At 42.2% G+C, this 17,270-nt stretch overlaps 2 protein-coding genes across 3 annotated transcripts; one reads left to right on the top strand and one right to left on the bottom strand.

The window, feature by feature from the left end:
• Window positions 1-210: 210 nt before the first annotated feature.
• LOC143895852 (endoplasmic reticulum metallopeptidase 1) lies at window positions 211-8,768 on the top strand. The gene is made up of 14 exons (XM_077403271.1): window positions 211-1,403; window positions 1,605-2,157; window positions 2,241-2,368; window positions 2,479-2,610; window positions 2,695-2,815; window positions 2,912-3,217; window positions 3,336-3,569; window positions 3,687-3,863; window positions 3,993-4,177; window positions 4,284-4,439; window positions 4,529-4,734; window positions 4,805-4,917; window positions 5,142-5,317; window positions 5,395-8,768. Exons 1-14 carry the CDS (start codon window positions 1,401-1,403, stop codon window positions 5,557-5,559), a joined length of 2,655 nt encoding a protein of 884 aa, XP_077259397.1. The 5' UTR covers window positions 211-1,400; the 3' UTR covers window positions 5,560-8,768.
• LOC143895866 (uncharacterized) lies at window positions 8,610-16,631 on the bottom strand. Of its 2 annotated transcripts, XM_077403296.1 has the most exons (4): window positions 16,235-16,631; window positions 15,901-16,097; window positions 13,300-13,406; window positions 8,610-13,221 (listed from the first exon to the last, which is right to left on the bottom strand). In XM_077403296.1, exons 2-4 carry the CDS (start codon window positions 15,904-15,906, stop codon window positions 12,795-12,797), a joined length of 540 nt encoding a protein of 179 aa, XP_077259422.1. In that variant the 5' UTR covers window positions 15,907-16,097; window positions 16,235-16,631; the 3' UTR covers window positions 8,610-12,794. The 2 variants fall into 2 exon arrangements, 1 of the variants encoding a protein (XP_077259422.1); XR_013256481.1 differs by having other exon boundaries at window positions 8,610-13,406; window positions 14,027-16,097.
• Window positions 16,632-17,270: the final 639 nt, after the last annotated feature.

The raw sequence follows: 17,270 nt of genomic DNA on the forward strand, positions 1-17,270 counted from the left end.
TATATTTGCGTTATTGTTAACAAACTCAATTTTATTCAACTCTTTTTACTTCCTCGTTTTTGTCGCTCGTTCCTGAGTAATTTTAAGTAAGTACTCATATCCAGATTTTCAAGACGCGAGACCGTACGGGAGTGGCTATAACAATCGAGGAACGGACGGCCCCGGCCGTATGTACATACGTACGGGGCGCGTTGTTTTTCCGATCGGCGGGATAAAAAATCGGCGAGCGCGTAGGCCGGGATATATTGCCGCGCTCAATGCTCAATTCGCAACAAGTCGCAACGAGCGTCGTAATAAGTCGCCGCGGTGCCGTACGTATAATATGTATGTCGTAACTGTGTATAAATTAAACTGATTAATGATAATATGATGCGCGCGATATCGGCCGAAGGTGCGTACACGTCGAGCAAGGCCGCGGCGCAGATAGCGCCCAATAAATTGCGGCGCTTTTTATATTGCAAAAAATTGTCCGGTCCGAAGGGCGCGCGCGGAGAGTGAAGGAGAAAGGGGGCCACCTCTCTTTCGGCAAACATCAAACATCCGCGGGGCGAAATATCTAAGGCGTGTATATATACGCACGATACGCGGTCAGCGGTGTACGTGCCGCGCCACGACGCCGCCGCGGCCGAGTTATTCGCCCGAGTAAATATTTCAGGCGCGATGATGAGAAATTGATTGATCGATCGTGTCGAATCGAACTTGACGGTCTTGACGGCGCGAATTAAGGAGACGATCGAGGGAGAAAGGAGAAAGAGAGACGGGAACTTAAGATGGCCAAACACGAAAGGGATCGACTGAAACTGGAAACTGAAACAAAATTTTCTTCATTTTTCCGGGGTTTCCGGTCTCCGATGGAGGTAGAGAGGAAAAAAAAAGAAGATATCGCAATGGGTTGAGGTTTCACACCTAAGGCCGACCGAGCCACTTAAGAATAGCAATCAATAAAACGACGAAGGAGGGAGAGGAGGACAGAAGGAATCGAGTGCCAAGTGCCAAGAGTGCCAAGTGCCAACGCGGGGGGAAGAAAGAGAAATCGAGGTATAGATGAGGACAGAGAGAGAAAGAGAGGGGATGCTGCTATATATACACGCGCGTACGACGCGCCACACGTCGCTCCAGTTTCTGCCGCGCGAACGCGAGGACGATCACGATCGGGCGGCCTGCGGCCTGGGTGGCCTAAAAGTGTGCTGTGTGTGCGGTCAGCGGTATATGCCCCGATGCGGTGCGACGCGCGCTGAAACGTTTCCCTGATGCGGCGAGCGAGACCGCGACCCGCGACCCGCGACCGAGCAACGCAACGCGGTGGTGTTCCCGTTGACGCGACAGCCCGCTCGCGGACTCCGGCCCGGCGGTTATAAAGTGCCTTTTTTCTGTCATTAGCAGGCCTTCGCATCGGTAAAATGGTGAGTCCTCTTGCCCGGGCGACCGCCGTTCTATTTTCCTTTTTTTTTCTTTCTCCCTCCTCCCCCCCTCCCCCCCCCCACACACACACACAATCCCCGATTCCCGTTCTAATCTCTAAATGCGTTCGAGAAAACCGTGCTGTTGTGCAAATGCCAGACGCTTATTATGTAAACATTCGCCGCGATTATCGCGTGTTTCAGTTTCAGAAAGACGGAGTGAGACTGAGACAGCACACGAAGAGAACGTCGTCGACCGAGTTACCTTACGAGAACAGAATCGCCTCGAGGAAGCAAGATGTACTGCCAAACGATACTCAGCATCTCCTCTTCGTTCTCACGTATTTCCTCTTCGTGTCCTTCGCCATAATCGTCCTGGAGAGGAATCTGCCTGACCCGGTTACCATCGACACGGAGGGACTGCACCCGGGGAGATTCGTCGCCGAGCGAGCCCGCAATCACGTGGTGAATCTCACGTCGATCGGGCCCCGCATCGCCGGCAGCTACGAGAACGAAGTCCTAGCTGTTAGATTTCTAACGACGACGATCGACAATGCGATGAGAACGGCACACGAGAATCACAAGATTCTTCTTAACGTTACAAAGCACAGCGGCGCGTTTCCACTTAAGTTTCTCGACGGCATGACCAATGTCTACAGAAATGTACAGAACGTCATTGTCAAAGTCGGACCTCGCAGGCCTACGATGCACAGCTTGCTGCTTAATTGTCATTTCGACTCGTTTTTAGAAAGTCCGGGTAAAGAGCGTGTTAAGTACTGTGTCTGATACGCGATGCACCTCGTTTGCATGCATAATTATCGTTTGTGCGAAATATTTCAGGCGGTTCCGACGACGGCGCCGGTTGCGCTGTAATGCTAGAGATTTTACGGGTAATAACTCAAAGCCCGAAAATATTGAAGCACAGCATTGTATTCTTGTTCAATGGGGCGGAGGAAAACATATTGCAGGTATATTAATTTGATATCTTATCTCGATGCTTCTGGTTTTATTGATTAGTTCCGGAGCTTATTGATTAATTCTGTGATAACGTATTCCGCGCGCAATGTATACTTTCTAGGCGTCTCATGGCTTCGTAACGCAGCACCCTTGGGCAAAGGACGTACGAACGTTCATAAATCTAGAGGCATGCGGTGCCGGTGGACGTGAATTATTGTTCCAAGCTGGACCTCACGATCCTTGGATTCTCGAGGTATATATTGTCGCGCTGTGATTTTTTCTACTAATATTTTTTTTTGCATTAAAATTAATTTATTTATTATGGTGTGTTTCTTAGGTGTACGCCAAATCCGTACCGTATCCTTATGCGTCATCGTTGGCTCAAGAAATATTTGAGAGCGGTATCGTACCTGGTGACACGGATTTTCGGATATTTAGAGACTTCGGAAACATTTCTGGTTCGTAAAGATTTGTAGATTGTGATATAGTTGGGTCCCGATATAATTTATCGCTATGGAAAATCTTCATTAACGTATTTGTAATATCTCACACAGGCCTGGACTTTGCTTGGTCTAAAAACGGTTACGTGTACCACACTAAGTTCGATAACGTCGATCAGATACCGCTGGGAGCTTTGCAAAGAACCGGCGATAATATTCTCGCTTTGACACAAGGAATAGTATTCGGAGACGACTTATCGGACCCGGATGCGCAAGAGACACGTGGTAGTCTCGTGTTCTTCGACTTCTTGGGCGCATTCGTTATTAGATGGCCACAGTACATTGCCAGTACAATTAATATCGCCAGTATAATTATAGCTGGGTACTCTATCCATTTGAATATGCAGAGTGCACGTAGAAGTAAGAATATATAATTATTATTTAGACCCGGCTGCGCCAGTAGACCTCTGAAAAATCGGTTCTCGTTTTCTCGAACAAATCTGAGTAATACAATCGAATTCCGCGTTATCGGATACAGATATTAAGAAATGGATGTACACGAGACATTTGCTGATTTGCATCGGGGTGATTATGGTCTCGTGGTTGGCATCTATGTTTGCTTGCACGTTAATCGCCCTGGTCCTGACCAAGCTGGGAAAGGTGATGAGTTGGTACGCGAGACCGGCGTGGCTATTTTTCTTGTATGTTTGCCCAACCATTTTTGTGTCGATGATCGTGGTTCTGCAAGTTGGATCGAGGCAGAAAAAGGCAAGTGAATAGAAATATGCTGTGCAACAATTTCAATTCTCAAGTAATACTTGCGGATATCGTTTTGGATATCACCAACGGATTTGCAGCGTATAAGTAATTAATCTACGATTGTAGGAAGTTGGCTCTGCGTGGATTTTGTATCATATGTACTGCGACGCGTATTCCTTGATATGGATGTCGATTCTCTTCGTGTGCGTGTTATTTCGATTACGCTCGGGCTTCATACCGCTACACTGGGTCTTATTCCCGGCAGTTGGAAATATCGTGCGACACAGTTTTTTCAGCAAATTGAGAGGTGAGGACAGTCACAACATTGTTCTTTATGAATCACTTTTTTTTTATATGCTAACACTGGATAACCTGTGTCAATTATTTTAAAAGTATTCTAATCACTCGACTGAATGTATTTTTATGAATTTTGTAGACTGGAAATGGCTTTGTTACCAATTGGGATCGTTGAGTTTGTCTTATATACAGTCGTTTTATTTAGCGCTCGGTGCTCTCTATCTCTTCATCCCAATAATGGGACGATCCGGTGGCAGTATTAATTCCGAAGTTGTAATAGCTAACATGCTGTCGATATTATTCTGCCAGCTAATTTGCTTCACGGTAAAATATTAATAGCTTTAATTCTATTCGCACGACGTAATTTAAACCTTTTAATGTTGTACAAACTTCTCTTGATGTCTGTTATAAAATGTAACAATCTTTTCAGTTGCCAATAGTGCTTGTAATAAAGAACGCAGAACGAATTATAAGTGTGATTGTTGGAATTTTCTTAATCGCTATTGCTGTGTTAATTCTAACACCACTTGGATTCCCTTACAGTGGTGATCCGTTGTCGCCTGCTCCACAACGATTTATGATCGCGGTAACATAGTTATCTTGTCTCCCGAAAATTTTTGTTTCATAGAAGATAATGTAGTAGGCTTGTATGTTCATTGCATTTTTCATTTACAGCATAGTCAACGCCAGTATTACGGTGCAGATGGTAGTGATAGGTATTCCGGTACGGGATACTGGTTAGTGGATTTAGATATGAATAGTCCTCAGACATTAGAATCAGTAGTACCTGAAGTAGCTGCCGCGACTCCAACAGTCAGGGATTGCGAGAAGGAACTATACTGTGGTTTCCCATATTTATTGCCGGTCACAACTTTCTTGTGGTACATATCGGAATCAGTAGCACATTATTTGGAATATAAACGCACGAACTGAGGAGACTCTTTTTTACAGGAAAACTACCTGGATACCCGGTCCCGCTCCGCTCATAAATATTCCGACAAATCTCGAGGTAATTTCGAAGACTGCGAAACAGCACATCGTCAATTACACCTTTAACGTTACAGGTGAGATATTAATAAGTTTAAGGACCGGTTGTTCCAACCTGTTGGTAAGCTAACTAATAGTTAAATATGTCTATCTTTGTCTAATGCAAAAGATAAACAAAGACACATATATGATTTACCTATTAGTGAGTTTACCAACAGGTTGGAACAACCGGCCCTAACTAATTTAAATTTTACGTGTCTTCGCGAAATAAAGATCAAATATTACCCTTTGAACTGTTTAGGTCCCGACCACATAGGTATAATTTTATCTCCGTACAAAGGTGTACATTTAGAAAAATGGTCTGTACTCGATGAGAAACCATTGCAAGGTCCAATGTGGAACGACAGAGAGACTTATTTTATTTATTACGCATGTGCCTCAGATTGCGTGCCATATACATTTTCTATCGAACTGAATGTAAGTTTGCAAGAGACGTGCTTCTCTTTGTCCCACCGTGTTATGCAGACTTTTGCATTATGGATTTGTGTGTTCAGGTGTCTGGGGTGCAAAAAGGACCATGCTTGTCTATCGCATTAGCCGGACACTTCCTACATGGCGAACACCAAAGATCTCTGAGATTTAAGAAATTTTTAGCACAGTTCCCGTCGTGGACTGTCGTCGCTCCCTGGACAGCGTCGTATAAGTTATGGGAGTTGTAACGAGGACAGCAGGACAATTGAATGCGGTAAACGTGACTAGAACATAAAGCAATATTGTCCGGGTCGTCTCTCGCGAATTAACGAAGCAGCCTAATAAAACAGTACTATGCTTTTGGAGTACGAAACCTAATGCCATGGTGATGTAATATCGGTTGAATACTTAGACTTGGCCTTCAACACTTCCTAGAATATTACGATTTGAGAAGAGGTATCGAAAAATGTTTAAATGCGTTGGAGAATGGAACGAAGAAAGACGTTCTCATTCTGAGTTTATATATGAATTTTTTACTTGCATATTATCGTTAATAGAGACCACGAGTCGAACTAGCCTAAGACGTTGATTCAGATTTAAATTATAAAGAGATATCTTAAAATCATATATATATATAGAGAGAGAGATAATATACAATATATTTGCCTGGGCGCTTTCAAAGGTGATAACTACGATTATTTTTCGTAGGAGCGTACGATAATATTGCATATCATAAGCTTTAGACTGATTCCATGCATTGTCTTTCGATTTTATACGTTTCACGAGGAATAGATATCCATAAAAGGGGACGTATATCATTAAAATTTAAAACTCGAATTATATGACAAACTGTGATTGCATGACGTACGCTCTCTTAGTACGCTTCAAATTTACTGGTCAAAATATTAAGTAGTTCAAATTGCCATCTCAAACGAGATGACTAGATCAATAATCGCATGATTAGTGCGCGCACATTAGTGTGTATTATTGAACACGTTCTACAAAAGTTGCGCAAGTGCTGTCTAAAACATTTGTAGACTATTTCGTGCTTTAATACCTTGTAGCATGCATAAGTGCAAGAGTTTACGATTCAATCGTTTATATCTGCTGTTCGGTACAAAGTACAGATTCGTCCACGAACACGTCAAACTTCCTTCATAATAGACGGTATAAATAGGTAGTGTAAATGACAGCACGCGCGAATAGTACTTTACATTTACGTACTTTAGATATCGCGACGAACAAATGTTGCTCGAAGTACAAGATAATCAAATACGCATTTTAAAGAAATTTTATATTTCGAGTACTATATAATAGGACAAAGGGAACGAATTTCAAATATACACGTATATAAATACGCACATACGTATGCAGGATATGTTTAATATGTTTAATTTTATTTCTTAAGTTTTTGAGTATTTCGTTTTGCAATCAATTTGAGTAGTCTTGATAAATATCAGCAGGAGAGCTCGCTATTTGTATTCCTCGTAATCACATTCTACGAACCATTCCTCTTTTCCCTAGTTTTAAGAAAAAAAATTCATTTTTAATAGCATATCAAGAAGTTGGAGACTTGACATAGATTTCTGGCATGAGTTAATTTTTAGTAGTTCATATTCACGCGCTCCTATCTCTTTTTTACTATCTCTTTACTATCTCTTTACTATAATGAAGGTATCAAGTCTATCTTAAAATGCTTAATTTTTCGATCTCCTTTTACTGACTAAAAATATTTCTTTTCTTTCGTTAAAAATATTTTTGACAAATTACATGTCTGTTAATGCACACTATCTATTTCACGATAACGCACAATAACGATACTTTTTCTAAAACTTTACTATAAAGGCATCTATCGCACATGACAATTAAGAATTAATTATTATTCCAATTCTTCTAACACATAATCTTAAGACTCTTCTCTATCTCTTTTACAATTCGCAACTTTTAATATCAACTTTTTTCCAACAACCGAGCACTTCGTCATTTAGTGAACACAAAAAGTTATCTTAAACTAAAGTTTATTAGCCGAACGTACAGTTTCGATTTAATAATTAGAATTAATAGAGAATACCGCTTACGTAATGAAGTTTTTTTTTCCACGAGTCCCATAGACATATCGCGGATAGCTTAATACATGCCTACGTCGTAAGTTACTTCACGTAACTTAACAAGCTTTAACGAATTGTTCACTTTACGATGCTTGACAAAAATAGTATATTAATATAGTTATATTGTGAGACTTTTCAGCGAAATTTTTCGCGGGTAGGAAGTTATATTAGTGATAAATAGTACAATGTGATTTATTAAATAAAAAAATAATAGTTTTATATAATATATTATTAAATATATTATAGTAGCGAAAAGAGAGAGGCAGTAGCAAAATATGTGATTTTAACAAAGATTAAACATTTGTAATATAAAGCATATTGGACAAACGTTTATGTAATATATTTTTGTATCGCGGTTCAAGTTATTATGTTTTTGTTTTAATTTATGTAATTAATAATTAATTATCCGTATTAGGTTGTGGCTGTTTCATCTAATTGTTCGTTAATTTGCCTGCAGTACAAGCGTTTATCGTTAAGCCAATGATAACGCTAATTTCTATTGCACAAATTTACGATTGCGATTCTACTTAATTCTCGTGCACAAAGTTATACAATAATACTTGACCACTTTTAATATCTATGTCATTAGTTATAGGCTCAAAATGCCGAATTATTCATTTGCTTTGTTTTGTTTTCTTCTTTTAATACGTCCACGTATCTTTTTATATCTTTATAAAGATATTTTTATATATTCCGTAATTTCTTAAGCGATCGCTATGGTATATCACCATTACGCTATTATCACTATTAACGCGAGAGATGTAGCGCGCTTGTTAACAGGGTCTTTATTTTATTGTTAGGAGTAAAACGAAGTTTCTCACCTCGCTCCTCGCTTGTTTCGACGAGCGAGGATCCTAGAAAAGGACGTGCAATCGTTCTTCGAAACGCGTTTGGAAAGGCGTTTTTCTTTTTTTGCTTCGTATCCTGAATCATACAGATATCCGTACTTCGGTAACTTCGTTTTACGCCGAGTAACCGACCAAAGGAAGAGGATCCATCCATTGCGTGACAAGTGTACAATTGTAGTTGCCTAATAACTTTGTTTCCGTTATAATGCGTGCAGGGCGACACACTAGCGATAAAATGACCACGAATGACCCGCGTGTCGCGGGATTCAATTCGAGGAATTTTAAGCGTTCGATAAGCGGTGCAGCATATTGATAGTAATATATATTGTTTTTCGCTCCCCCTCCCACCAATTTATTTATACACAGGCGCATGTTCCTGCTTGCGTTATATTAAATTGTCAATATACATATATTGCGACATTGTTACTTGGCAGTTGTTGTTATACATGATTAAGAGACTATATGTGAAAGAAGGAAATAAAGAATTAAATTGGAGAATTACGCCAACCGTTTCCTTCATTTTCATTCATCAGGTTTTATTAGATTCTCCGTAGCGACGACAATAAGTAAATCCGTCACTAATAAGAGTCGTTAGGTATTGATAAATTAATGCATCAATCATACGAGCTAAAACTGTCTCTACTGATGTATTAATACCCGTTGTTTCGTTTCACGATTTTATTACACAAACTGAGCGTCATCGGTGTCCGTTACTGTTACGCGACTTTTTGCGTTTCATCAATACGGAATTGTCTTCGTTGTCCAACGAATCTTTTGTTCGCCGAATCAATTTCCTGTTTTCTGAACGGCACTCTTACACGTTTGTTACGACGATGACGTTATTTTACGAGTTTCATTCGCGTAACGTAGATCACACATAGGATATCAAAACGATCAAATAAGAGAGAAGACGACATATTTATCCTTTCTGTCATGTCTAGAATTCAAAAGAAAGAATTGAATATGATTTAATAATCGACGTAAATTAATACGTGTGTATTAACGTATTAACGTTAATAATTATATATGCGCTAAATATTAATATTTAATCATCAAATTATAATGTCCTCACAGATGTTTATATATATATATATATATATATATATATATATATAATTTATAAATCATATTCAATAAATAAATTATTATTATTGATATTTAACATGTTTAAATATTTAAATGTCAATATTCAAATGCGTATAATATTATGCTCAAGCGTATTGTTCAAACGTAATATTAAATGTGCATATCTATAATCACAATATATATATATATATATATATATATATATATATATATATATATATATATGTATATATATATATTCTACTTAATTATAATTATCAATACGTTTTCGAGACATCTTATCGAGGAATTGTGAGGGAAGAATTCATTCGTCGGGAGTCTGTGCACCGGGGTTTTTCGGCATTCCTCACAATCAGATAGAGGAGGACCGGAGATAGAGGACGGGCGAAAGCCCGGTTCTCTCGCGTTTCGTAAGAAATGTGTCAATATTGACGCACCGGCATCCTGTAAGGCGAGAACGATTTCCTAGTTAAAACGATCCGCGGCCGTCGTGCCGTCGCACTGATCCCCGCGTCGTGCTCGGCACACGATTGTGATTGCGCGCCGCGATTTGCGACCCGTGTGCGTTGCCGGCGGAAGAAACGTGTGGGGTCTCAAAAATCACGGGTCTCGCGAGATGTGGTAATGTATAGGTCGAATTAGATGAATATTACTAGAGGAATATTACTCGCGAGCACACACACACACAGGAGGAACGTTCCGAAAGATTAATTCGAGAAATTCGCGAATGTGCAATGTGCCCTAAAAAAAAAATCGAGCTTCAGATCCTCGGGTAAGTAAAACTGTTCTCTCTAACGTGAAATCTTTCTTTCTCTTTCAAAACAATCAAGTATTCATAACTCAGGACGTATTTGTAGCGTTAAAACACGGCTTCCACTTGGGATGTCCATTCTCGTCCATTGTTTTCGCAGAAAACCGGCCGTTCTCGATCGACATCGAACGCATTCCTTGTCAGATCCCGAGGAGTATCGGGCGTTTGTGCGGATTTACAAACATATGCCGACAGTGTTATTGCGGTATCACGGGACGTTTGATTTCCCCGCATGTTGTGCCCGATCGCGATAAGCCGCGGTACCTCGGGCGTGGTACCGCGTCGCGATAAAGGAGAGACTTTTTCAATGCCGAGTCTCTCCCGCGATTAAAAGAAAAGAGTAAAAAAGAATTCGCCTTGAGATGCGAACGAACTCTCTTTCAATCCTTTGCGATTGCGAGTTTTGCCTAATTATAACATCTAATTGATTCGCCGCGATCGCGGGACTCGAGTTGGGAATCTCAGAGAGGCGACTCTCGATCTCGGCGATAGAAATGATCCCCCGCTGAGGCGATAACAAGCTGTCGCGAGGCCCGTTTTGAATGTTCCGGCAAAAACGATAAAAAATGTTACATAAGCGCACTCGCGCCCGGCTTGCGTCTTGTTGCGCGAGCCGCGTCGGCTTATCGCGACCGATCCGCGTGCGCGAATTAAACGCGAGGTGTCAATTGGTACCGCCGCGCTCGGGGTGTGGTGCTCGAGGAGGACCAAGTCGCTAATTGGTATCTATAGCGATCAAAATTGGTCCAATAATCTCTTCGTTAATCCGCACGTTTGATCGCGGACGAGGTGTCGTTCTACGAATCGTTCCTAGAAGTCCGTAAAATGACTCACGTATACTTAAATCGCGGAGTGACTTCGTAATTTTCGCGACGTTTTCCTCGATCACGGTGCGGCGTCCCGTCCAACGAAGAGGCGGCGTTCTTCCCGTCGGACTGTTCAATTTGGATTTAATTTCGTCGTAATATGAACAGAGTGAGATTCCTGTATTCTATTCCCAGGAGATACGCCGTGGACCCCGCAGAGGAAACGCGGAGGAGCCGATCGAGGCGGCGTGGAAGTTTTTCCGTCGGCGTTTCGCTAATTAGAGACACCGCGCAATTATGAGCGCCCTGTAAAACGACTTGTTGACCGCAGGTGTGTCGTGTTATCACTTAAGTCTCAACTAGAGTTAATTACCGCCCCCGTTAATTATTAGCGCGCTAATAACGGCCGGCCAGGACGTACCTCTCCGTCCGAGCACGGGGGAGAAAATCGGGACATCTCTCGCGCGATGTCCTCGTTCCCGATTCTAAGTTCCCGATCATCGCGAGATCTCCCTTTGTCCTTTCGTATATGTGTTCTCCGCTCGCGTTCGAACCTCCGCGTCGATGCGTCCGTCGCGCCCTACAAACTGTAGCCGCTTGTTCTGCAATTAACACGCGGCTGGCTGCCTCGGTTATAGTAAAACGCATTCCACAGAGTCCACCTCATTTGCACGGCCTACTTCTACCGAGATCTCTACCCTGCTATACGCCGTTCCTCCTCGCCCGTCAATGTTGCGCATTGTTCCGCTGTGGGAAATGACGAATCTGGAAAAGCGATTTCGAATCCATCTTTTTTCTCTCGCTATTAATCGATTACACACCATTACCCTGGTGGGAAAATATCTCAGAACTTTTTATATTTATTAATTAGAGTTTCTGTAAAAGCTTTAAGACTTTGTCAGAATTTTTCAGATTTTTTTACACGAATTGAAATGTTTGAAAATTTCAGGCAAAATAATAATGAAATATTTCAGATTATTCCTGATTTTTGTGGAACACTGAATAAATATGAGAGATTTATCAGAAATTTTTATACATACAGATATTGAAATATTCTGAAAATCCTTTTCCAATCATTTCTGAAAGCATCTAAGAAATTTTACATATTTTTTCAGAATTTTTCATAAATCCGAAATAGAAATAGAGAAATTTTTTCATCAGGGTAAGATGTAATAACTCCTACAGTGTCCATTACATTTGTCAGAGAAATTGGCTTTTTATATCGGTATATTCGCAAAAAAGTTGTATAAACTGTTAAATATTAAAGGATGAAATTTAAATCAATACCTTGAATTAAATAACATTTCGTTATTTTTAACTATCATGTGTGCTGAAATTTATTATTTTAACTCCATTGGTTTAGTTAAATTAACATATTGAGTAGAAACAGTGGGACCTATGGGCATGGTTAAAAATGATTCAAATTGAGTATAATTTAACTACGAAATTAACAGTGTAGCGACTTTGGGAAGTCTCGCTTTTGAGACCACCACCAGCTACTCCCCATATTTCCACCTTGTCTTCTTCCTATATCGCTCATATGGTATGTTCGCGCCGCTGTTCGCAGTTGGAAACAACCTGTTCCGATTGTTTCCGTTTAATCTTTATCGTTTCCCGCGGCGCGTCGCGCGCTTATACGAGAGGCGATAAAGATTTAACGACGCTCGCGAGCAATACGCGCGAAATGACCGCGTAAAACGCTTCCCGCAGCCTAAAAATACGCCCGAAAGCCGTCCCCAAACGCTCGTCGACGTTTCCTCGTTTCATCTCGCACCCGCTAGCTGCGGGCCGGACTTGCGAAAACCTATCGGCGAATTTTTCCAATTAAACGACCCGTACCGGCAGAAGAAGAGTACACCCCGGGGCACTTATATTTATATCCGCGGCCGCCGTGATTGGCAGCCGAATATTCCGTACACCGGATGGAGAAGGTGGAGAACGCGCGTAGGCGCGTTCCATCGCGGCGGTCGTTCGCGTGTGCGTGTCCGCGCGTACGTGTTTCGCGTACGAATTAATTGTTTCTCCAGCGACGCTTTTTTCCCTCCTTTCCTTCTCTCCTCCTCTCCTCTCTTCTTCCGTCCCGGTGAATAGCCAAATGACGACGACGACAACGGCGGCGATGGCGAGAACGGTGGTGGTGGTGGTGGTGGGTGGTGGTGGTGGTCGAAGACGATGGCAGCCGTCGTCATTGTTGATGACTTTCTCCGCGATGGAACACCGCGACGGATCCTCGGCGTGTCTGCTAAATCGCCTGCCGAACGACGAAGTTACTTAGATCGACGATCGAAGAGTTTATTTCCAAAACTGTAGTATCTTCTTGGAGGATTACGTGTAGCTTATAGGCACAGATCTTCCTCCTCGAAGATCTTCTCGAAGCAGTTCTCGTTCCGGTGACGCGACACCCGCGAGGTGAGTCTTCCAGTTTCGATATTTGGCCTGAGAAAAGAGGACGTAATAAAGATAAGTGATAAAACCGACGTAGACAAGAGGAATAAGTACTAAAGATAAGTAATAAAATCGACGTAGACAATAAAAGACTCGAGATTTAAATATGTTGATCAAAATTACGATTCGGGAAGAATTTGTACGAATTTACTCTTCATCTCTGATGGAGAAAGAAAATTTCATTGAACTTCTTTCCGCAACGGTATGTCTACCCTGAAAACAGAAATACGTCTGCGCTAATCTGTAGTAATTTAACATCCACGAAATTTCGTTTCAGCATACAGTTTTACAGTTAATCGCAATAGCCGATCGCATATACACCGTTGAATATTAAAAGATGAAATTTAAACCAATACTTTGAGTTAAATAACATTTTGTTATGTATGTGTTTAACTACCATGTGGGTCGAAATTTATTATTTTAACACAAAACAATATTATTTTAACTCCATTGGTTTAGTTAAATTAATGACACATTGAGTAGGAGCGCAGTGGCGACTTATAGGAATAAATTAAATGACTCAAATTAGGTATAATTTTATACTATGATTTTAACAGTAAAATATCGCCGTTTCGAAATAAACTTCGAATATGGATAGATTATGAGCGCACCTTCACCCAGACTCGGTGTCTCGTCACGCGCCGATAAAACGTGTCTCTTAAGCGCGATTGGAGTTGCGTATGCAGGTATGCGTCGTGCGGCTGTAGTGCGCGCGCTAGACCTAAACCTTCTGCAGGACGCCAAGTTTATACAGCTGGTCGATAACGTCCGGTACCTTCGCTACCTGAGAAACGAGTCTCAGACGAGCGTGTACCTGTCATCAGAGGAAGGCGTCACGATAATTCATTTCCCACGAAAAAACATTTTTCCCGTGTCGCCTCGCCGTCGGAAAGCCGCGCGAGGTTTCGTCGCGAAATCGAGTCGTTAAGTCGAGCCTCCGGTTGAATCTTGGAGATCGGGACCAAATTGAGCCGCATCCCGCAACACCCGAAGGATCAAGATAAACGGAAATTTCGGATATTCCAACTCGCCGTTACGTAAAAAAAAAAGCGAGAGATATAATACGTCGTAAGAGATGCGCCGCGATGTAAATTCGTCGCATTCCTGATCGCGATGCGCGAGGAATGATCAATGCGCGATGCAATGACTCGATACCGCAGGCCGATGTCAGAGACGAGGAATTTTCCTATGTGTTCGAGGGACTAAGAGGGAAAGAAGTTTGCCTCGGAAGAAAAAGTGAAAGAAAACAGAATTTACGATTCTCGTTGGCTTCCACCAAGTATCGGTGATCGTTCTCCGATCAGTCTCGCGTCCTACATTCGCGTCCCGCGGAGCATCAATCTTTCAAATAATTTACCGAAAATTGAAATGGCGCGATTAATGACGAATTTTGCGGTTTTTGCGAAACGACGCGAGCTGAATTTCATAAAGAAAACGGCGACTCTGCGCCGGCCAGCGTCGCGAGCGAGCGTGTGGCATTCGCGTGTCTGAAGCGTCGAAATTCGAAACCATATACCGGTTTCAATGTCCCTTCGTTCGTGATGCCACCATGGTGGAATGATAATGACGACGTTCTAGGTGAAGATGCGCGGCAAAATAAGCCGCGAACGCGAACGCTCGCATATGTACACAATGGGTATGATGTCACCGGCCGATGCTCGGTATTTGGTACACGGGTTACGCGTGATTCGCATGAGGAGAGACGCCCCCCAGCCGTGCCGATTTGGTCGTCCGTTTCTTCGCCATATCCGGTCACCGACGGCGACACACGTGACTCCGGCGGTCGCCGCGAGTCCGCCCCGTTACCGGAAGTCACGAAGAGCATTAAGATCCCGCGAACGTGAGCGGGGTTTTATACGCGCGCGAGTGGAACGCTCGTTCCGGCGAAGTCCATCGAAAAGCGCGTTTCGGACACGCTTCCGGTTGAAGACACCAAAATTATCACCTTGGCGGAAGTGTTGCATTACGCACGGGCTGCGAACCATCCTCCAATGGTCTTAATCCGAGTGAAAATTTTCAATAATATTATAGTTAATCGATTTTGTATTCGTTAAACAAGTCTTTTCTTTTCGATTCGACGAATAAATGATTAACGTGAATTGTAAAAGAGATTAATTATCTTACGCAATGTAATTTCTGAGATTTACTTGAATTCTTTCATCAACGATATACCTACACGGGACATATCGAGACAAGTAAAAGATTGACGTTACTGATTATAACTGCGCGAACGATCGCGTCAATCTCGAGGATTTCTAGGAATGTCGCGGGTGCACGAGACTGTAGCGGGATTCATTAACGCCTTCTGGCCCCCGACGAGACGACGGAAAGTGATGATCCGCGATGGAGAACGGCGTGAAGAGAAAAGCTCCGGCCCCTAAACACCTCGAAACTCCAACCAATGGTGCTGGGACGGCGCAAGAGTTCGAACCCCCTCCTTAAAGACCGCTCCTGGTGTAGACAGAGGTACACGCCACGTCCTTACGTTCATGTCTCCTCGAAGGTATCGACGCCCACGCTACCAGTTCTTCGGCGAGGAGCCTTCGGCGTTCGTGCGTCCGAGTGGACCCCCGGATGTCCCGCCGTTATCGCTATTGAATTCCTCATCGTGGTATCTCGAGTTGTGAACGTAGACTGTCCCGACCGTCTCGCTGTTTATCTTCGAAACTCTCCTCCCGTAATCTGTATGAAATTAGGAAAATGACAAGTGTTTAGGAAACAGCTCGATCACAAACATCCAAGGCGCCAAGTCCGCCAGTGAAATTTCAAAGACTGACGGGAAACAAATAATTTGAGTCTCCGGCTTCTCAAAAACTTACCAGTTTTCTTAATGATATATAACGATGTGTTCTCCAGTTCGAGAACTTCCTGGAAAGCCCCGGAGTTATAAATTCAGGAGCACACAGCCGTCGTGCGCGTCTTATTAAAAAGTTTGCACCACAAACGGCAATCAATGCCGCACGATGCTGCTAGCAGAATTCCGTAAGGTTCGAATCGCGCGATAATTTCTTCCGTTCAGCCCTTTTCGCAGCACTTTTGGTCTTATCTCGCGAACTTTTCGGCTACGCCTGAAAGTCTACAACGAGAAAATAATCTGTGAAATTCACTGTAAATTGAAATTCCTTATTGTGAGTTCGGAATTGTACGTGATATCGTTGTCAAACAGTTTTTTGGTTCTCTCAATCTCTTCCGCAGTGTCACGCGCGATTACGTTTCTTTTTTTGTCAAACACAATAGGATTGGTGAACGGACCGTTCCAATGGAGCAACTTGGTCATCGTCGATCGGGTAAGTACAAATTACCATTAACCCTTAAATGCCACACCTCTCAAGAATCTCGTAAATGACATGAGGGGTCTATAGAAGACCCCAGCATGAAAAATGTCTCCTTACTCATTCATTTTTTTATCTTTAGTTATGAAAATTGTTTTCAATGTTGTTCAAGGCTTAGAAAAGAGAATAAAATGCTTATATTGTTAAAATTTTAATTTCAACGTAGTATAAAAAATTAAGTAAACTGAGTACTGCTAAGTGTACAAACGGGTAGGTCACGCACTCAACTATCATCAATGGGAGCATGAGCTCCATTTTTGGCAAGAACATTTGAAAACATTTCATTCTAAAGGGTCTGGGGTCCGCTGGACCCCACGGGGCATTTAAGGGTTAAGACTGTCTCGGGAATCCTGTCTAGACTCTTATTTATTTACTCCTGCTAATACTCGATCTTTTAATATAATTTCGACAGTCGCGAATGTGCAAACGTCTTTTTTCTCATTTGGATATGTTTAATTACTTTCCGAAAATACGCGGCATATGTAATAAAACTCTGCGCGAATTATAAGCACAATTGCAGTCG

The sequence above is a fragment of the Temnothorax americanus genome, unplaced genomic scaffold, assembly GCF_048541705.1.
Source record: "Temnothorax americanus isolate GAGA-0224 unplaced genomic scaffold, ASM4854170v1 Scaffold17, whole genome shotgun sequence".
In the NCBI taxonomy this organism is placed as follows: Eukaryota; Metazoa; Arthropoda; class Insecta; order Hymenoptera; family Formicidae; genus Temnothorax; species Temnothorax americanus.